At 42.0% G+C, this 22,647-nt stretch overlaps 1 protein-coding gene across 1 annotated transcript; it reads left to right on the top strand.

The window, feature by feature from the left end:
* The first annotated feature begins 1,337 nt into the window (after window positions 1–1,337).
* On the top strand, window positions 1,338–22,035 carry LOC146646805 (uncharacterized). Its single transcript, XM_085391100.1, has 5 exons — window positions 1,338–1,356; window positions 19,367–19,999; window positions 20,635–20,965; window positions 21,076–21,251; window positions 21,750–22,035. Exons 2-5 carry the CDS (start codon window positions 19,398–19,400, stop codon window positions 21,970–21,972), a joined length of 1,332 nt encoding a protein of 443 aa, XP_085247226.1. The 5' UTR covers window positions 1,338–1,356; window positions 19,367–19,397; the 3' UTR covers window positions 21,973–22,035.
* Window positions 22,036–22,647: the final 612 nt, after the last annotated feature.

Raw genomic sequence — 22,647 nt, 5'->3', positions numbered from 1 at the left:
TTATTGTCTGTTGAGCTGTGGCTAAGTGTGGTTTAAAATAATGCAAGTAGAACTAACCATGAACTTAGTGACTTCAGATTTTTTTGTGGTCATGCTCATTCGCTGAAATGACCCGTTTTTATCTTAAAATGTGGCTGTAATAAAGAGTTATCCCTTATGATGAAAGAACAGCCAATGATGGGGGGAATTGCTGTTTTTTTGATTGGTTGTCACAGATTTTGAGATATGGATACAAAACTTAGATAAAAGAAACCACTTGATGCAAAAGAAAATTATGAACCCAACACTGACATGTTACCTCTTACACTCATGTGACAACTGTAGCAGTTTACAAAAAGAGATGACTGGTGCTTTTCAGTGTAGCTGGAAGAAGTACAAAAAAACGAAGTCCAGGAAATCTTGCTAAATATTCTGAGTAAGTACAAACGCAGAAAACACCTGAGACACCGTGGGCTCTCTCCGGTTTCTAGAGCTTCCTGCCACAGTCCAAAGACATTAGCCTACCACAGCGATGCAGGCCTCGCCCTACGACAGCGGGTATAGGCTCCAGCACACCTGCAACCCTGATAAGGATAAGCGGAAGAAAATGGATGGATGGTACTGTTTACATTTCCTCTGCTATGTGTTAGTCACTTTGATAACAAATTAACCCAAGGGGGGGGGTTTAGCCTTATGAAGGAGTATCAAAGCAACATTAAGAAAAAAAATGATCGACGATCTAGAGATTAAAGTCGTAATTCTATTCTGAGAAAAACGGTCGAAATGAGCATTCTGAGTTTGTGGAATCGTACCTCAGAGTCAGTTTTAGCAAAAAGGACAGGAAAGTCTTTCTCTTTCAGCCCATAAACACAGTGTGGTAATGGTGCAGAATGCTCTATCTGGCCAGAGAAAAACACACAAATGTGGAAGAGTGGATTTGCACAAAAGGAAATAGCCTGTAACTGACAGATTTCGACTTTATTCTCAAAATGATCAGCAATATGTTTTCTTAATGTGCCCCTAATACTACGTCGCAGTTAGCTGTGTGTAGTTGGCATTGCGCGATAAAGCTTAGACCACGATCAGAAGCGAGTGCGTCTATAGTGCACAACGCAAAACAAACAAACAAATAAAACAAAACAAAAAAAGCCCAGTTCTCCAAAACGTTTTGTGCGATTTTACAAATTCGTTTTTTCCTATTGACTCGTTTCTTCCCCCCGGATAATTCTGACGTATGACAATGACTTGGTCACGCCCGGATAGAGCAGGAGAGAAGAAGACTCCGAGTGCACTTGCAGACCTACGAATTCAAAGTTTAACTCTTTCTCGACTGGTGGGCACAACCGGGGGAACATACTGACCACAGTTCAGCCTCGAGTGAGTTACCTGCTGAATGGTGAATAGTGGCTTTAAGTTGATGTTTAAGTTAATACAAATATTCTAATTCGACCACTCCGAGTATTTATCTTCTACTCCGATTTCGATGTAACTTAAATAGCGTTTTCTTGTGCTTAAGGAATAAAGTATGTCAGTAAGAATTAAGCCATTTTTATGCTCAATGCCTGCCCCTGTCAGGTGGTGGTGCATGCTAAAAATGAGGGTGCAATTTGTGGTGTGTGCTGTCATTTTGAAAGCGATTTTTGCAACCTGGAGCATTGCGCAATGGCTGCCCCAGTTGGGTTGATGACATGAGTATGATTGCATCACTTATCACCATTTTAATCATATTCTAGTACAGAAGCCCTGAGCTATATAGCTATACAGAAGGAGATTTTGCAGCAATCTTTTTTAAAAAGTGACTTTCTGGAATAACTTTGCAAAAAAAAAAACTTGCCAAAGTCTTATCTTCTGGTTTTGACTTCTTCTCTTCCTATATCAGTGCTGCCATGATACTTTCTTGGGATAAAGGCGGATTTACGTTGACAAAGTGGTAAATTGCACCCTGTTGCAAAATATCCCAGATGAGCAAAGGGCTAAAGACTTGAAGGATCTAAATCTTGACAGAGAGAAACTGTGAATAGAGCTTTGGATTTAAAGTGGTGTTTTGAAACTGTTTCATTTAACCTAAAAAATAGATGTGCCAAAAAAAACCTGTACTAGACATGGAATGTGATCAATATTTATTCTTTTTTTTGGGGGGGGGGGGGGTTGCACCAGTTCTGCTGCCTGACAAAATTAAAGAAAGAGCTTTGCAAAACAAAATTTGGATGGGATGAAGTAATACTAGAAAGCATGTTTAAAGTAAAGTAAAATTTTATTTATATATCACCTTTCAAGATAAAATCACAAAGTGCTTTACAAAGGCAGAAAACGGACATTAAAATCTAAAACAAAACAAAATCAACCAAAATCAAGTTTAAACAGATACATTTTTAACTGCTTTTTAAAAGACATGACTGAGTCCACAGATCTCAAACTCAAAGGGAGCGAGTTCCATAGTCTGGGAGCCACTGATACAAACGCTCTGTCACCTTTTGTTTTTAACCTTGTATGCTGGACAGCCAGCAACCCCTGGTCACAGGACCTCAGGGACCTGCTGGGGTGATAAGGAAGAAGAAGATCACATATGTAAGTTGGAGCTACACCGTGCAGGGCCCTATAAGTCATGGTTATGATCTTAAAATGGACACTGAACTTGACAGGGAGCCAATGCAGATGAATCAGCAGGGCAGTGGCATGGGAGTATTTGTGGTGCTTTATCAGAAGCCTAGCAGCAGCATTTTGAACACCCTGCAGTCGTTCCAGGGAGGCATTACTTAAGCAATTAACAAGGAATTACAATAGTCTAAGCGAGAGGAAACAAAAACATGAATAATCATTTCCAATTCGGAACGTGACACAAAGGGACTCAGCTTAGCGATATTTCTTAAATGGCAAAAACAAGAGCGAACCAAGGATTTAACGTGTGTGTCCAGCGTCAGAGCTGGATCAAATGTAACACCAAGGTTCCTAATAGAGGATTTAATATAAGAAGCAAGAGGGCCTAGATTTTTAACCATGAGGGGAACAAATTTCTCAGTAGCAAAGACAATGACTTCCGTTTTATCAGCATTTAGTTGAAGGTAATTACCAGCCATCCAATCTCTAACGGAAAGCAGGACTGCAAGATTTGGAGCTTAGAAACATCAGGTGGCTTAAAAGAGATATATAGCTGAATATCATCTGCATAACAATGATATGAAATATCAGAGAAAGAGCTAAGAAGTTGCAGAAGAGGGAGTAAATACAACAAAAACAATAACGGTCCCAAGACAGAGCCCTGAGGCACCCCATAGGCAAGAGAGCTGATGGAGGATCTGAACTTAGAGGTAGCCACAGAGAAAGATCGATTTATCCAGGGCGAGGGTTTTGTAACAGGGGCTAGTCTAGTTTTAAAAGGGCAAATATTATCGATAATAGAAAGACAATAATTATTAAAAAGATTTGTTAATAAATCAACATCATTTGAAGCAGGTAGAACCTAATTAAAAACGTCAGAAAAAGTAGCAGCAGTAGAAGAATCTAAGACGCGTGAGCTAAAAGCACGACTCTCAGGAGGAGGAGGCAAATAAAAAGACAAATTAAATATAATACAATGATGGTCCGAAATAAAAATATCCTCAGAACTAATACAGTCAATGGTTAAGCCAATAGTAAAAACAAGGTCCGGGGTGTGCGCTTTGGTGTGGATGGGGCCAGATACATGCTGTGTGAAGTGAAAAGAGTCCATGATGCTAAGAAAACCTCTGGCAAAGAGGTCAGAGTCATCATCAATGTGCATATTAAAATCGCCAATTATTAGCAATCTGGACAACTTCAAGATGGAAGATAAAAAGTTACTGAATTCCTTTAAAAATTGACCGTTAGGTCCATGTGGATGATAGACTACACCACAGTAACACGGATCTTTATTTCCAATTTTAACCAGCTGTAGTTCAAACGTTGACATTTTTTCAACCATCAATGAGCGACAGTGAAACCAGTTTCGATACACCACAGCCAGTCCTCCGCCACGACCAGAGGTCCGCGGCCGACTGACAAAGGAGTAGGGGAGACCAGGGACAGTTGTAACGTGGGTCAGTTGTAACACTTCCAATTTCTCCAATCAGGGCTAAGTTTCAAATGATGTGATTCATCCTGTGCATGCCCAATTCAGTTCTGCTATCACATGTAAAAAATCAGCACATTTTGTCAAACACAGACAATTTACACGAAAAAAAAAAGTAATTTGTATGCCAAAAAGTAAGCTTTTCTACTTTATTTCAATTTCTAATAGCATTATCTGCTTTGCAGTTAAACTCATCAAACTTAAATTATGTTATTTGTATGCCTATGGGGATATATTCTGTGTAGGTCTTTAGTGCTAATGTTTTAGCCGTTGGCTGTAATGTTAGCTAGTTCATGGCTATAGGAGTCTGGGTCAGTTGTAACAGCAACAGTCTGGGTTAGTTGTAACAATAATGCAGATGTTACAACTTACCACACTATTACTTTAACTTATATTAAACAACTTGGGGCAACAACATCAGCAGAGAGAGGTTCACTGGTCGCTTTTGTATATGAGGTTAATGACATTGGCAACACAATTCCTCCACTGTTTGTGTTCCCACACATACATTATGCAGACCACTGTGTCAGAGATGGACCAGTAGGAAGTATTGGTAGTGGAAATCAGGATGGGTGCAAGAAACAGATTTCCTCATCTTTCTGAAGCACTTTGCAAACCACACCAAGGTAAGCCATGAAAAAAAGTAATGGAATTGCGATGCTGGTGCACAACTAAATTTTTTCAGCTTCATTGTTATGTTCAAAAGTTGGTGCAAGAGTTGTAGGTAGGTTATAATGCCCACTGAGCCAATGAGGCCAAACTCAAGGAAGACCAACCAAAATTAATGAAATATTCAGTTGCAGAAAATTCCATAATTTGTCTTTTTTGGGGGGTTGGAATATGTTCAAAAGCTAAATTTCTGCATTCTGTTACACACACACGTAGCTAAATAAATGGCTCTAAGTACATTCATGTGTTGAATAAAAAAGATTACATGTTAATGTTTTGTCAGTACCCTTATTTCATTGTGTTCCATTTCACCCCAGACTATGGGGTTAATTGTAACATTTCACTCTTTGTGTTTGAGACCATACCATCCAATGGGTAATTGTGCTGCAGAGACAATAGCTGCACTATTTAATAGCAGAGACATGTAAATACTTTGCATTACATTTTGAATCCACTGTGGAGGTAAACACAGACGACACGAGAGCTCTCGATAAACACTGCTCGTTTATTACTCATCACCACAGAACTGAACACTTTCCCTCCAAAACACAGCAACAACACTTCCTGAGAACTGGGTGTGAGTGGAGCCCTCCAGTGGTCCACCACACATGCCCCCCCTGAACACCCAGTAGGGTCATCCCCTAGTCCAGAACCCTTGCTTTAATTAAACGTCCAGAACGGCTGAACCGGGGAGGTGGAGAGCTGGCGGAGGGGAAACGAGCCTGAGGGCCAGGCTGGCACGGGCGGTCAGGAAAAACTGAAGATAACCCAGGCCCTGCCAGGTGGGGGGCACTCCCAGAGGAAGAAGCAGGGTTGTCCAGTCCAGTGGAAGGCGGGCGGCCATGGCGGGGGGCCTGAGCCGGCACCACCTGGTCATCCAGAAGCACATGTGCTGGTTTAAGTCTGTCAATAGAAACAGCCTCCTGCCGACCCCCAAAATCCAAAAGGAAATGCTTCCGGCCCGGTTGAATAACCCGAAAGGGGCCGTCATACAGTGGACGCAGCGGAGGCCTATGAGCGTCATGCCTGACAAAAACAAACTGTGAAGAGTCCAACGACCTCGGAACAAAGGTGTCAGGCACACAATGCACTGGGCCAGGAAGAGAAAACAAGTCTCTTGGGGGACGGAGAGACAGCACAGAGGGAGCGAAGCACGGGGGTGGGCTCTCAGGCAAGAATTCCCCGGGGACCCGGAGGGGCTGACCAAGGACAAGTTCAGCCGGGGAAACCCCAAGGTCTTCTTTAACCGCGCAGCACAACCCCAGTAAAACCCATGGAAGGCGGTCAACCCAGTTGCCATCTGTGAGAGAAGCACGGAACGCGGCCTTAAGCGACCGGTGAAAACGTTCGCACATCCCGTTGGCCTGCGGGTGGTACGCAGTGGTGCGGTGGACCTTGACCCCCAGGCCGTCAGCCATGGCAGACCAAAGCTCGGAAACGAACTGGGGGCCCCTGTCTGAGGTAATGTCGGCGGGGGGACCGAAACGCGAAACCCACATTGACAAAAATGCCCTGGCCACTGCTGCTGCTGTAGTGGACGCCAGAGGCACTGCCTCAGGCCAGCGGGTTGTGCGGTCCACTACAGTCAAAAGGTGCGTGAAACCTTGTGACTGCGGCAGAGGACCGACCAGATCCACATGCACATGATCAAAACGCCTCCCTGGAACGCGGAAGGATTCGAGGGGCGCCTGTGTGTGCCTATGGATCTTAGCGTGTTGGCATGGGATGCACGCGGCTGCCCAGTCTTTCACCGATTTACCAAGGCCCAGCCAAACGAACCTAGAGCTGACCAGCTTGACCGAGGCCCAGACGCCTGGAGAGAGGGCGTGTACGGAGTCGAAAACGCGACGACGCCACGAAAGGGGAACTACAGGGCGTGGACGGCTGGTGGAAACATCGCAAAGCCGGCTAGGCCCGGTGTTCCACACGGGACTGTCCTCCAGTACAAGGCCCGTTTGCGCAGACCGAAGGGCAAGGACGTCCGGGTCGGCCTGTTGGTCATAGCCTCAAAGTCTATGCCAACATAAACAGGAGAAACCAGCACGCGGGATAGACAGTCAGCCACGCAGTTGGACTTACCAGCCACGTGCTGAATGTCCATTGTGAACTCGGAAATGGCTGCCAACTGGCGCTGCTGGCGCCCGCTCCACAGATCAGAGACCTTGGACATCGCGAATGTCAAAGGTTTATGATCGACGTACGCGGTGAAGCTCCGACCCTCGAGAAAAAAACGAAAATGCCATGTGGTGAGGTGTAGGGCCAGCAACTCCCTGTCAAAAACGCCATATTTGCGCTCACGGTCTCTAAGCGTGCGACTAAAAAAAGCGAGCGGTTGCCAGACACCGGAGACCCGCTGTTCTAACACTGCGCCCACTGCCACATCCGACGCGTCGGAGGTCAACGCAATCTCCGCCGACGGAAACGGGTGGGCCAGCAGGGCGGCGTTTGCCAGCGCGGTCTTGGCCCCAGAAAATGCCTGGATGCGTTCAGGGAGCCAATCAATCGGGTCCTTAGCTGTTTTACCCTTCAAGGCAGCATAGAGAGGCTGCAGCAGGTGCGCAGCTCTGGGGAGAAAGCGGTTGTAGAAATTGACCATCCCCAAGAACTCCTGCAGCGCTTTAACGGACGCAGGATACGGAAAAGCCGAAACGGCCCGGACCTTGTCTGGCAACGGAACCACACCGTCAGCAGAAATGCGGTGGCCCAAGAAATCCAGAACCGGCAAGCCGAACTGGCACTTGGAGGGGTTGATGATCAGGCCGTGTGCCGCCAAGCGCTGGAAAACCTGATGCAGATGGGACGCATGCTGACTCTCAGAGCAGCTGGCCACCAATATATCGTCAAGGTACACGAAGACGAAAGACAGCCCGCGCAAAACAGAGTCCATCAACCGCTGAAAAGTCTGGACGGCGCCTTTCAGGCCGAACGGCATGCGCAAAAATTCAAACAGGCCGAAAGGGGTAATAACGGCAGTTTTGGGGACGTCTTCGGCGCGCACGGGAACCTGGTGATACCCCCGCACCAAGTCAATTTTAGAAAAAATCGAGGTCCCGGCGAGGTGGGCGGCAAAATCCCGGATGTGGGGAATGGGGTAACGGTCATTCTCCGTGACATTATTCAAACGGCGAAAATCCCCACACGGCCGCCACCGACCGTCTGACTTGGGCACCATGTGTAGCGGAGAAGCCCAGGCACTATTCGAGCGCTGCACTATGCCGAGGCGCTCCATTGCGGCAAACTCTTCCCGAGCGACGGAGTTTCGCGGGGTCGAGGCGGCGCGCGCGTGCAAACACCGGGGGACCGACCGTCGAAATATAATGTTCAACCCCGTGCTTCGTTGCCTTGTTCGAGAAATTAGGAACAGTCAGTGAAGGGAACTCCAAGAGCAAACGCTGAAAAACATTCCCTGAAGTCACTAAATTAGCCCGATTCAGGGGCTCGATGGCGCGAGTGAAACAGGGCATTGAAGAAAAAGACAGTGGATCGATTAAGCGTCTGTTAGCGACATCGACCAGCAGTCCGTGGACACAAAGAAAATCAGCGCCAATTTACAGACAAAAAAAAACTATCCCCGGTCTCCCCTACCTGCCCGGGCAAGGTTTGATAAGGGAAGAATAGTCACCATCACGCTGCCAGGTTTCAGTTAAAAATAATAAGTCCAGTTTTTTGGAAAGAATAAGATCGTTCAATAAGAACGTTTTATTTGTCATAGATCGGGCATTGAGAAGCGCCATGCTCAAAGAGGAATAAGTCAAACCATTACATAACAGTCAGTGCTGGCAAGTGAGTAATTTTATCTCTGTAGGGACATCTGCTGGTCGAAAACCGGGTCGTCGACCAATGAAATCAATTCTAATGACAGCGGTTACGTAACTTTCATTATCACTACAGCTGTCAGTTCCAATGGCGTGTCCAGCGGGGGGTGCAGGCCACCCCCCCAACCAGACTGGCCACCCCAGGTGCCACCCCGAAGCTAAAACAATAAAATTTAATGAAATATCAAATGTACGATTATGGTTTCACAGTGAAGCTCAGATATCCGAGGGTAAGTGAATGCAGCACCGGCTTCTGCACTATGCGCATCATGTTAGCAAAGGTAGGAGAGCCAAGCACGAAAGACGGCACCGCAGAAAACATTTTTTCGGCGAAAGATTAACAAGTTAACATAGCTGGACTAGCCGTTGGACATTTGCACGGTGGGCTGATGACTTATTTATGAGAGGTGGTGGATTGGCCAGATGCTGGCCGATGTGTAAAAATAACTCAGTTGTTTGGTGGTGGCTATGGCGGAGCTTCCACAGAGGCAACAGGTGGATGAGGGAAGGTGAGGCAGGAGGAGAGACCCGAGGCGGCCGCCGGTCCGAGTGTCAGGTGAACTGAACTTCAGGTAAGAAGTTATGACCTGCAGTCTATCTGGGTCAGATATAAACCAAGTTTAGGTGCAGTTTATTTTCGTTGTGCTGACTTTTTACAGTCAGTTACAATACCTCATACTGCGTGAGCTAGTATGACGAGTTTCTATACAGCTGTTCGGTTGATATGATGTTACTGATAGTGAACTTTATTTTATTCATAAGGTTAGTTAGTAGAGTTGCCAACAGCTCCTTAAAAAATGGAATGGTCCCTCATTCAGAGAAAATATTATGCATTTTGTATTGAGCTGAGAAGAGACGCAGTTTGTCCCGTACTTCAGCTAGGATGGAAAAAGACACAAAGCTGGAGTTATTCTGTCTTTACAGCTGCCTCTTCTATTGCTACTTCAATCATGAAACTAATCAATGATCAGCTGATCGTCTCTCTTGTTTGTTTATCGCCCACTTTGCGCCAGAAACAGGAAACCAGCGGATGTCGCGCTAAACAACAGCAGCACGTTTAAGCTTGATCAGCTGTTGTTAGAATTTATTTAATATTAATTTCTACTATCAGCTGATGTTTGCTGGAGCCACAGCTGTAAAGCTGCTGGTCATGATGTCGGTTTGGATATGTGGTGAGAGGGAAACATGAAGATGAAACCAGGAGATGTCCTTACTGAATCATCAGAGCTGTGATGGAGAAACAGGTTTACCTTTTAGGTGACATGAATGAGTTGAAGGGAAGTTATGGACTGTTTCTGAGAGACAAATAACACCAGGATCCTTTTCTAAAGCACTTAGAGTCCCCCGAGAGCAGCTTCTACCTTTCTACCTTTAAAACTCGCCTTCCAGCCAAATGGCTGGTAGGCTTTTAGCTAGGCTTTAGCTTCAGCCAAGTGGAAGCTAAATTGTCTAGTCATTCATATGTAAATTAGGTTGTTATCTGGGAATTCTGGAGGGGAGTGGGGGTGTGTGAATGAGGGGGTGGGGGAGCTGCTAAAAGCTGTGAACTTCCTTTTGTGTTCGTCTTGATGCATTCTCAATCATCCAGGGAAATAAATCTCCAAAAGTCACCAACTTGGAGTGTTTCAGTTTGCCATCTTAGGGAGAAATCAACACACATGGGTGTATTTCCTTTGTTGCTGAGATTTATTGATAAAAACAGTACAAAATACCAACCATTTGTACACATATTTACAAATAATAATAAAAAGTGAGTGAGTACATTTCAACATTTTCAGCAATCACTCACAATCCTGGCACTGCCATGGTATCTGTATCTGGAAATGGGGAAAATCACACTGCCAAGGAGGAAATACAAGGAGAACAAACAAGGTAAGGAATGGTTTTGAGAACAGGCAACGACGAAAGTCGAGTAAAAAAAACAAAAAACATGCGGATAGTATTTGAGGAGCAAGATTTAGGAAGCTCATAAACATTTACAGTATTACTACTATTTCATTTAGATTGCTACTTTCTTTAGATATTTATGTTCACTTTTTTCTTTTTAATTGGGTTCTTTTTCTTTCTAATAAAGGCGTATAGGGCCACGTGAGGAAAAACATTGTAACGTTGAAATTTGAAGTCGTAATTCTATTTCCAGAAAAACGGTTTTAGTACCAAGTAAGGAAATAATTTCTCTTTCAGCACACAAACGAACCACCTCTCCGATCTGATTTATTTTTGCGCGTTTTTCTGTTTGCAAACCGTTTTATTCGATTTTTTTTCCCCGAATGATTTCCGCTAGTATTCTGACGTATGACAATGACTTGGTCACTTCCAGACAGCAAAATCAAGTAGAAAAAGAGCAGCAGAGGAGAAGGCTCCGAGTGCACTTGCAGACGCACGGATTCAAACTCTATTTCTCGACTGGTGGGCATGAACGGGGAACATACTATGGCCACACTTCAGCCTCGAGTGAGTTACCTGCGGAATGGTAGTGGCTTTAAGCTGATGTTTGAATTAATACAAATATTCTAATTCGAACATCAGCTCAATGTTTATCTTCTATTCGGGGAGATTTATATAGCGTTTTCTTGTGTCCTAGCGTTTATACCATACACACATTTGTAACTTCATTGTATTTGCATTATAATTTCGCCGAGCTATTTTGCACCACAGAATACCGTTCTTATTTTATTGTATTTATTTTTTCTCGGGACATTATGTAGTTCACCTATGAATTGCAAGAAACATATTATGGCAGTAACATGAAGTCTGCATTCACTGCTGAAGTTCAGCAGTTTGTGAGACAATATGCTGACGGTACTTAGTTCAGTTTAAAAACTTTACCAGCCCTGGCCTCATAGTTTTTGCTTTTATTACACCATAATGGCCCCTCTGTCAATTCTTACTTATGTTTTTTATTGCTCCACCCTTCAACTTTCCTGCTCCTTTGGTGTCGCACCCGACTGCTGTACTTTTCCTCTCCTCTTGTTTCATCTCTCCTGGTTATAAGAAGAATGCCGTCATGTCTCGATCAAGCTTCATCGAAATGTATAATGTGTAATTTGATGTGATTATTAGGTATTTAAGACATGCACCAACTTAATTAATGTATAAAATTAGCATCTATTATTTAACTTCTTTATGGAATGCTCTGAGTACACAGACATGCATGTCTTTGAATAGTGCAACAAATATGAACAGGGAAGGTACACAAAGTACACTCAGTGAAAGGGAAAATTTATTCAGTTTTGAAAAACAAAATGACATCAGTGGCACAGTGCACACATCATTTTCTATTGAATCATGGCCTTGTAAAAAATACGTCAGTGTTTTAAAGGTTGCTATAGTAATGCACACTATTTACACATGGTGCAAATCCACAAAAATGTGGCAAAGATCATGTTCACTAAGAAAACCTACTGAAGCTCACATCAGAAATTACTATGAGGTGTGATTTATTTCTTTTTATCCCCCTATGCTGAGCCATGTACTATTGTATACTGAAAAAATAAAATAGTAAATTAGTTTATGATATTGTAAGTTTAAAACTCTACAGTAATACACCAAAGGTTCAGTATAACTGGCCTTTTTTGGAAACTCACCAGGTTGGAAAAGAAAATGAAGAGACTCTATGCCATGTTTTCTTTCTCTTTTTTTTAATAACTTTCCAACTTTCCAAAACTATTGTTTATATTTCCCACAATATTTGTGTGACCAGCAGGATGTAGTCAAAGGATTGCTCATATGCAGGTTTTCACTATGATGCTTGCTCTGCAAAACTATGTAAACTGTTCAGGTTTCAGGCTCATAAAAGGGGGTAAAAACACAGCAACACTTTAAAAGGTATAAAATGGTCATAGAGCAATGCAGGCTGGAAGGAAAAGATAAAGAAATGAGGAGTGGCTCACAGTACAGTATATCTTTAATGGGAACTCTGCTCTTGTTAGGTTTATGTATTACATCTGTGGATGTCCTGCTATGACAGTTCAAAATTTCTGCCATGATAAAGGTTTATACCATTATATATAACTTTATACCTGTGCTGAGCATGGAAAGGTATCCCATTCACCTCTACTCTGGTCATCTTGGTCTCCAGAAGGCTGAAAACTTCTTGATCCTCTAGGGATCTAGTTACCTGGTTCTCACGGCGGTAAGTTGCCATAACTTTTCCACATTTCTCTTAAGATCTAACGCCACAGGGCTAATGAAGAGGAAACATTGTTGAAATGCATGATGAGTTTGCATAAGCTGAGTTGGCCCTTGTGACACCTGAGTGTCCTAATATGGTTGTCATTGTGCAGAAAGAGCTAGATCAGCTTTAGTTCCATTGCTTGTATGTGTGCTGATTAAAATACTAATGTACCTTGTGCAGACAGAATTCAGCCACGACGTTAAAATTTTCCATTATAGCTTTAGAAACCATTAAATGTTCCATTAAAGTGCAAGATTTCACACCTTTTAAATGATCATTTGAGATATGACCTATTGCAAGTTCCTGTTTTTATAGTTTAGCAAAACGCTCACTTCTGCTGTTTCAGCATGATACACATTAGTTTATGAAAAGTCACACTCTGTATGAGGGCGACTGGAGAGATCGATATCATGCTTAAAATTGTCACGTGGTTAACTAAATTATGTGTAACTTCTGTTGTCAATAAAACAGTTGCTTGGACAGGCGAGTGCAAGCACTGCCCTCCTTGAAACCCTTGCGAGTGAAACGTGCACTGGTGTCTGTGTGGTTGCTTACAGTAACAGTTTCTGCTTACCAGCAGGATTGACTTGAACCCAACAACACCCATCCTAGGCGAGTCTTAGTGGCAGCTAGACCCCCGGGGTTCCAGGACAAACTGGTGCTGTAGATAAGGTCAGTGTGATCAGCAACAATGAGCACTAATGGATGTGCTTGTTCAAATGATTACAATGGAAGATCTTTGAGGTACTTATGTTTTGTCAGAATGAATGCAGGAAAGGTCAGTCAGGTCAAGGCATTTAGCAGTGAGTGCTGCACTAATATCAAAGGTCATTTGAGGAGGCTGCAGGTGACCAATAATGATATAGGAGAGCCACTGATGGTTTGTAGACCTTGGTGGTTTTCGTCAAGTTCTTATCTGTGCCTTAGATACTAAGTGGCATGGCAGGGTTAGATAGGAGAATGGTATGCTACAACTCATCATCAAGTGCTGCATAAATTTTGAGTCTGACTTGTCTGTAATCTGTATAGGATTTCTGTTGCTGAGCTCAGCAGGCTGGAATAATCCCAAAAGTGGTGCATTGACTGAAGTAGTGATCATCTTTGTTTTAATAGGGACGAAGGACCTTAAATGATTCTGTATTGGGATAAGGAAGGATTTGCGCTGACAAAGTGGTAAATCCCACCCTGCCGCAAAATATCCCACATCATAACAGTCCCTATATTGAAGGACCAAAGGTTTTGCAGAAGCCGGAAAGTGATTCCCCTCCAGTCTAATGGAAAGCTCCATAGAACCAGTTGACCCTGAAGTCAAAAGTGAGTCCACAGTAAATTTTACTAAAGTAAAAGACTTGCCAGATGCTACATGTTGATTGATGACATACTTTTCAGGCTCCCGTTGAGTCTGAGAGGAGGCTGTTGCTTAGTTCCTTAAACTGAAAACAATCCTTCGTGAAGTAGGATGTAAGAGAAGAAGGCTGGAACCCTACTTAAATAATCAACTCTGTATAAATCCTACAAAAGAAAAGGAGGTAAAGAAAACTTGTATGTGTGACCTTTCTTGGCTCTTGACAGAGGCGGTTGCTTATTTTCCTTTCCCCTCTCCCTCCCTTGTCTTTCCTGCTTGGCTTCTCATGTCTTTTGGATTGTTTTTTTGTTTGTTTGTTTGGTTTTTTTATGATTTTATGGCTTGCCGACGTGATAGATGATGGCAGGGCTGTGAGTACTCAGACTGGTGGCATTTCATATGGTCAGAAAGATTTTGAGATCAGTTCTTCAGCAACAACAGTTCAACAACAATGGATTAAATACAGTTCTGTGTGAAGTTGAAGCAATTGTAATTGATCAACCCATAACAAAGCTGCCTGATGATCCAAAAGACCTAGAGTCATTTACTCCAAATCACATCCTCCTGATACGTGAATACCTGCCTTTGTTACACAAGAGACAAAAAGACAACCAAAAGAGGAAAAATCTAAAACCAGGGTATATAGTTATTTTAATGGGTTCTTCTGTCCCCCGAGATTCTTGGCCCCTTAGACGTGTTCGTGAAACCATTCATGATAAAAATGGACTTTAAAGACAAAGACCAACATTCTTGAAATCCCTGTAACTAAACTTTGTCTTTTACATTAGACTGTAGTTTAAAAGTGTATTTAAGTGCTTTTATTTTATTTTATTTTTTGTGTGTGTGTCTAAAATGGAAGTACTTTATTTTTAATTTGGCTCCTTATTTGCTTTATAATTAGAATTGTCATGTCTGACAGCCATTGCACTTAGGGCCTGGTGTGTAGGAGCCATTTTTGTGTTTTGCTTATTACCTTATGTGTGCCTCTAGGTGTCACTTTTTGTATTTGTAAATGATTGTATGGAAGGTAGAACATTTAATTAGGGTCAGGTGTTGCTGGTTGGAAGGACCAAACAGTTTGTGACTGCGGTGATTTATGTTGGATCTTACGATCAATTGTGAAATATCAAATGCAATCAATGGTGATTGCTTAGACTGCTTAAACTGACAAGGTAAATACAGCTGGAGTTATTGACTGGACTTTCTTGTCAAGTTCACCAGTCATACACCTCAGTGGCTTCAAGCGTAGGCTTAGCTTGTACACCTGTTATATGGTTGACTGTATATATATTTGACTATCACATTAAGGGGTTTTGGGGTGAAAAAGTTAATGTTCATCCTCAATCTTCGTTCTGCAAATTTGTTTGTATTATCTTAACCATAGCTCTGTAGCTAGCCATTCTATGCCAGCTAGCCCAACTTCATAAACCATACAAACACTGGTGCTGTTTAATTTAGTGTTTTTAGAAATCCGTCAGTCAGAAGGATGATCTGATATCGTAGTGTTGGTGTTGTTCCCAGATCATCATGAAAATGTTGTTCCAGGTTATTCTTTTGCGCGCCAAGCCATTCATGTATTTATGAAATTCCAATGTTGCAAGGACAATATCAGTTCTGCTTACCATTTATTAAAGGGTCAGGGTCAGGGTCCGTTGATCGGTGGACAGAGGCGGTTTCTTGCAGCTTAAGTATAGTTTTTTGTTTTACGGCGGTTTTTCTCGAAGTCGCAAAAGTATGACGTCACAACATTGATTGGTCACTTGCAATGTTGATCCTGGAACAACATTTAGTGATGATGATCTGGGAACAACACCAACACGACGATATCAGATCGTGCCAGTCGGATCATGGAATTTCATCTTTAGATGGAAACTGGCAAACTAACTTCCTGCTAACTTCAAACTCTCTTTCATGCATGCCTGGATGTTAATGTTACTGTAACAGCTGGGAGGCAGCCTCACTGATCATTTTATTGAAGATGAAATCATTTGGGCCACTTTTAACTCAGTGATACCACAGTGTTTGTTTTGGCTATGGAAATCAAAGAAGAGTGGACCCAGGAATGGATAATGATGTTGTTTTTATGCTTGCTGTGCAACCTGTGTCATGGGTGTCGCTCGCTGATTTTGATATCACATCATGAGGCATTCGTCACAATATTTGCGGCCGATTGTGTGGCTCTCGATTTCTCGTAACGTGGCGGGTTGTGTCACAGCTGGGTTGAAGACACAAATGTTTGAGTGTGTTCGTTTTTAATGATATTCCAGTACAGAAACTCGGATACAGTTATACAGAGGACAATGTTGCAGCTGTTTAAAAATTGGAGACTTTGTTAAAAACACTTTGGAAAAACTATTTGCTTCTGGTTTTGATTTCTTCTCTTCCTACATCGGTACATTTGTGCCCAGCACCTATCATTCAGGAGAATACGTCAGCAGGTTACCACACCTTAATAGTGGCATTAATATAAGTGACTGCATGATGATGTTGTGGCAGTAAGCAGAGTGATCAATGCGGAGGGTATGCTGGTGCCCGTAAGAGGCAAATTAAAAAAAAAAAAAAGGTTAAAATATAATACATCACAAGCCCACGTGGGGGTTTTGAAAGAAATTTAACACTGCCAGCTTTGCACAGATCCACAGATGTAAGCTACATTCATGTCTGTGTTTTTCCTCCATATTCCCGTGGGCATTTTTTTTCTAAATAAATTTAACAGCTCGTTACCTCTCTACTAGAAAATGTACACTACCAGTCAAAAGTTTGGACAAACCTTCTCATTAATGTTTTTACTTTATTTTTACTATTTTCGACATGAAAAGTATAAAGCAAGATTTATGGAATTATGCAGCATAGGAAAAATTGATAACTTTAAATATCTCTTATACAGTCCCGTTCAAAAGATTAAAACATCTTGAAAAATGGCAAAAAACAATCGTATTTTGCATGATTGGATCTTAACAAGGTTCCAAGTAGAGCTTCAACATGCAATGAGAAGAAATGGGAGTGAGACAAAACATTTTTTGATGCAATTAAAACAATTAAACTGAAACAGGCGGTTTTACAGCTGATCAAAAGTTTAGGATCACACCTCCAAAAAAGCCCCCCCTCCTAAACTGAAGTCAAAGTTCCAAACATGAAGTCAGTAATGAGTAGTTCCACGATTATTTTTGATCACTTCAAAAATTTGTTGCTGCATGCTTGATTGCAAGCCTTTCCTTGAGGCGACTGAAAACATTTCTCCAAGTGGTGAAGATGCCTTGAACTTTTGTCCATTTTTGTAAACTTCCCTTGTCATCCATCCCCAAGGTTCTCAATTGGATTTAGATCAGGGGAACACGCGGGATAGTTCAGAAGAGTGATGTTATTCTCCTGGAAGTAGTCCCTTGTTCTGCGGGCATTGTGTACTGTAGCGTTGTCCTGTTGAAAAACCCAGTTGTTACCACAAAGACGAGGGCCCTCAGTAATAACGGATCCTCTCGTCAACATCTGGACATAGCCAGCGGCCGTTTGACGTCTCTGCAACTCCCGAAGCTCCATTAGGAAGTTGCCTTGCAACTCTGCATTTCTGTCCATTTGATTTCCAACTACACACAAGAACAGTTAATGTGATTAAATGAACAGATGAGACAGTTGTTGATGACAAACAATAGTATAAAATGATTAGGAGAGGCTAAATCAGTGCACTAATATACTCAGTTTAGGTGTGCTTGATCCCCCGTCTGAGCTCATCTCATATGTTCTCCAAAGGTTGTTGGTTTTCCATTATTCCCATCAGCAATTCATCCAACTGCTCCGTGTCCTTATTTGCAGGTCTTCCGCCAGTCTTAAACCACTCTTTTCTGGCTTCTGCAACAGTCTTTTTAACTTTTTTTAAATATATATTTTTAAGATAAGATAATGCTTTATTGTCAGAGTCATACCTAGTACAATAGTACAAACGAAATTGGAAATTGTCCCACATCAGCACTATGCACACCTGAACACAACACAGTAACTTAAAGTGGGTTTTTTTTTTAAAGTGCAAAAAAGGTATGAGCAAAAGAAAAATGAATGACTTAATAAATATATAAATGAATGGGTGAATGTTCATTGCACGTGATGGCCAATCAGGTCAGCTGTTAGCATTGCTTAGGGCTATTGCCCTGTTGTAAAAGCTGTCCTTGAGTCTGTTTATCCACATACCAGTACCCTGAATCTCCTGCCAGACAGCAGCAGCTTAAACACCCGGTGCCCTGGGTGTGTGCAATCCTGTAGGATGCTGCCTGCCCTCGTGAGACAGTGAGTGCTGGACAGGTCCTTCAAGGAGGGAAGAGGATGTCCAATGACTTTTTTTTTTTTTTTTTGGCCCATATTAATCACCCTCTGTCGTGCCATGGTGCAGCTGGACAACCATACACACCACTAGTCGTAGGTGTATTAACTGTTATTAAGCATTTCTTAATTGCATGGATCAAACAAAGGAAAAAAGCATGGACATACTTTTTCTTTTTAATGTACTGCTCACAGCATGTATTAGTTGTAATGTTGTGGTTCTTTCTTTTTGTTTCTATTTGCACATTTTTAAGCAAATACCATCACAAGAGCTCATTCATTTCAGTTTAAAAAAATTTTTTCTAATGCCAAATCACAACTAAAGTCACCTCAAGGCACTCGAGTTTTGGACAAAATTTGACTTTTCTGCCAAACATTTCTAGACAGCCACCTTTGCATTGAGACGATTTTTGTTGAGGCTTCACTGAACAGTAGATCGATCAACTGGAGGATTAGATGCATCTCAGCTCCTGTGCCAGGTCTTTGCTGGATTCTTTTGTTTGTTTGTTTGTTTGTTTGTTTGTTTTTCAATAGATACTGTTCATCTGCTGTAGATAGTTTTTTTTTTTTTAGGCCTGCCACTTCTTCTTTTGCCCTCCATTTGTCCAGTTTCCTCATATTGTTAAGGATACACTGCACAGCATGCTGAGATATGACAAGGTTTTGGTTAATATTTCTTCAGGAATGACCTTGTTGGTGTAGATTCAGCTGAATCAGGCTGCATGTAACAAGGTGCTTAAACATAAAATTTATGATTGGTTGTTTGCTAAGTTGTCTGTGTAGACACAACACTGGCTCATTCTTGATTTAAGTGCCTTTTCATGTTTGAATGATTGACAGGTCAGTGTTAAGGGATTTAATAAACAACCCAAGAAAATATCCCACTGAAAATGTTTAGGGTTTCCTTTTTGAAAGCCTGGTGAATTATTGCTCATGAACAAAACTAGTTTTGAAACTAACCACAATTCTGTGTTCTGGTACAGGTTGGGAACTGGTTTCATCTCCACTGGCTGGATGGAGCTGTTAAAGCATTTTAAAAAGAAGTTGGTTCTCGTCTTCATCACTGCACTCTTCCTCTTTTTGGTCTTCACTGTGAAAACGCCCAGCACATACAACTCAATCCCAAAACCATCTGGGCCGCCAAGTGCTTGCTCCATGAGGATATCCGAGCAGACCATCACGCCGCTTAACAATACCAAGCACTTACTGGTGTCAGCCTACATGGACCAAAGAGTGAAGGATTTTGATATACGCATCATTGGCATATTTAGGAGAGACTCCATCCAACCCCTTCACTGCTTTTTCTGCTGTACTGGTTATTTGAGTAAAACCACTCCAGCAACAATTTTACAGCATCCAGATAACTTTGGTTTTCCCTTTGTCACTACGGATGTCATGTGTCAGATTCCTCAGAACTGCAATGCGACACATGTCACTCTCTTGACTACACCAGACAAAGAGAGTCCATCTACTGATCAATGGCTCCCAATAAGAAACAAAGACACAGTTGGACAGAAGGAAGAAAACATGCAGTTTGACTTCACAGTCTGCATCTCTAACCTCTTTGGTGACTACAACAATGTGCTTCAGTTTGCACAGACTCTGGAGATGTACAAGTGAGTACTGCAACACCACCACAAGCTACAAAGTCAAAAATGTGCAACAGCAGCTGGTCCTGACACAGAATGAAACCTAACAAGCTCTGCAAAGGCTCCTCTTCAATGCAGTGTCTGGATTGTATCACATTGCACAGTTGTGTCTGTTACTCCTGTTGCTGCCAGAGTTTTTTTTTGTTTTTTTTTGTTTTTTTAAAGTGTAGTTGGACAGTGTCTTACCACTCAGACGTCTATCACTTGGTGTTAAACATTTACAGTAGCACTGTTTAAATTTCTGCAGGAGCTGTACGTCTTTTCAGACACTGTAGGAAAATGGATTTTTAGCCCTGTAAACTGTGGATTTCCAGCTGTTCAGAACCAGTTAGGAATAGACAGTGTCCCTCCTACTTGAGAAACACCACAGTCTACTCTTAATGATTATAATATTATTTTTTGTCTGTGTATTTTATCAGTCACATAGCTGCAAGCTATTGTGACAGGTACAGGCTAATACAGTATAAATAGTATAACACAGTATAAATATTATACTAAGGATAGAAAAATGACCAACTGTTTGCTATATAAACCACAATTGTTTTAAGTAATCTGTTTTGTTTGCTGACAACGATGAACTAATTTGCCTTATTTTGTCCCAGGTTGCTGGGTGTGAACAGAGTGGTGATCTATAACACCAGCTGTGGTCCAGAGCTCAATCGCCTGTTGCAGAGTTACAGCGACGAGGGCTTTGTGGAAATGGTTCCTTGGCCCATTGACAAGCACCTGAATCCATCTCGTGGCTGGCTTCACTCAGAGCATGGAGGGGATTTGCATTACTTTGGCCAGCTGACCACACTTAATGAGTGCATTTACAGATCAATGGAGCGTTCTCGCTACGTCCTGTTGAATGACATTGATGAGATTATAATGCCATACCAGCACGATGACCTGATGTCTTTGATGAACACGCTCCGAAATCAGCATCCAAATGTAGGCTGTTCTTGTAATAAGTTTGAAAAAAATAACACAATTACATTTCATCAAAAATTCAGTATCCCATACAATAAGTTGTATTTGACTTGTTTTTATCTGATTTGAAGGCAGGAGTGTTCCTTATTGAGAATCATATTTTCCCAAAGAAACACTTTGAGCCAAGCGGACGGTTTCACCTGCCTCAGTGGAACGGGGTGCCAGGAATTAATATTCTGGAGCACATCTACAGGGAGGACCCCGCCAGAAACGTATACCATCCATACAAGATGATAGTTCGGCCAAGGTAAGCTGAATTTGTCAGATGGAAGATTTACTCTATTTAGGATACAGTTCTTCGGTTTACTCAATAATACATATACTGTATGACTGCTATTAAAAAAAATAACTACAACTAAATAAAACAGTACCTTAGTTATTGAACTTCTCCAAAACCATGATAAACATACAAGAAACATCAAATGACCGTTTGCTACAATAAGTCTCAAGTACAAAACATATTTAAGAACGTCTGAATAACTTGAGGGTTATTTTTCTCCAATCTTTCCTTAACAATCTCTTAAGTTGAAGTTATTCTGTGAAACTTTCCATATGGAATGTTCTCTGAAAGTTATTGCCAAAAAACCCAGAACAACCTTGAGGGAGCATTCACTATCCCCCAAGGCTGATTTGTGAAACCTTCAGAGAACCTTAAGGGCTCTTCTAAAGAACAGGATCTTCAGTAATCAATGCATTTTAAAACCTTAACTCCAAGCAGTTAACTGTCTTGTGTTTTGTGTCACAGAATGGTGGAGTGGACTTCAGTCCATGAAGTGATCAAGAATTTTGGAGAACGCTACAAGGTTCCACTCGATGTTTGTCGGATCATTCATGTCCGTGTGGCTCTACAGGGATCATTAACCCTGGAGCAGCTTAATGTGGATAAACGACTGTGGGACTTTCAGGAAAAACTCATTCCCAACGTGGACAAAGTGTTGAAGAGGGTGGGGATGCTGAACTTGACATAGAACTAATGGATAAGATGTACAGGCACTACGATGGACACTTTTTAAACACAGTGAATCAGATCGTGAATGTGCATCTTTGAATCAGGGGCATTTGTGAATTCATTGTGTCATCGTTTTCTGAAAACATATTTTGCACCTGGTGCCAGTAAAATCCCTACATTTCAGTGAATACTTCTTAATTGCCATCATTGAATAATTACAAGCTTTTTGAAGGACACATTGGTTCTAATACTGTGTGATATGAGTGTGACCATTTAAATAGTCCTTAATATAAAACTGTTGACTTGAAGAACTGCAAATATTTTAACTGCCCTGCCTGAAGAGAGAAAAAACATTTACTAAATCCACAATATAACATACCATAGAATTTCTCCAGTGGTCAGCTTGGGGGGGGGGGGGTTTCACCTGGGGTGGCTGTAGCTCAAGAGGTAGAGCAGGTCACCTACTAATGGTAAGGTTAGTGGTTTGATCCCGATCGAATCACCGTAATATGTGATATATTATATGGCATGGCACTAACCCCAAGTGTGTCTGTGACGCATACACTGGATTATGAATGTTAGATAGAAAGAGCTTTGGGGAAAAAGGTACTTTTGTTTATGAGGGAAGCTGTGTAAAGAGCTTTGAGTGCTCAGAGTAGTAGCAGCTGCATAAGAACCACTGAATCTACCTTGT

Source organism: Rhamphochromis longiceps, linkage group LG19 (genome assembly GCF_057381845.1).
Source record: "Rhamphochromis longiceps isolate RC_006_pf linkage group LG19, R_longiceps_female_GT1.1, whole genome shotgun sequence".
Taxonomy (NCBI): Eukaryota; Metazoa; Chordata; class Actinopteri; order Cichliformes; family Cichlidae; genus Rhamphochromis; species Rhamphochromis longiceps.
The sequence above is the reverse complement of the archived record's forward strand: the minus strand, read 5'-3'. Positions and strand labels throughout refer to the sequence as shown.

Coding starts and splice junctions, on each gene's coding strand:
- LOC146646805 (XM_085391100.1), top strand. CDS start 19,398: ATGGAGCTGTTAAAGCATTTTAAAAAGAAGTTGGTTCTCGTCTTCATC. Junction 20,000..20,634: donor CAGACTCTGGAGATGTACAA/GTGAGTACTGCA, acceptor ATTTTGTCCCAG/GTTGCTGGGTGTGAACAGAG. Junction 20,966..21,075: donor TCCGAAATCAGCATCCAAAT/GTAGGCTGTTCT, acceptor TCTGATTTGAAG/GCAGGAGTGTTCCTTATTGA.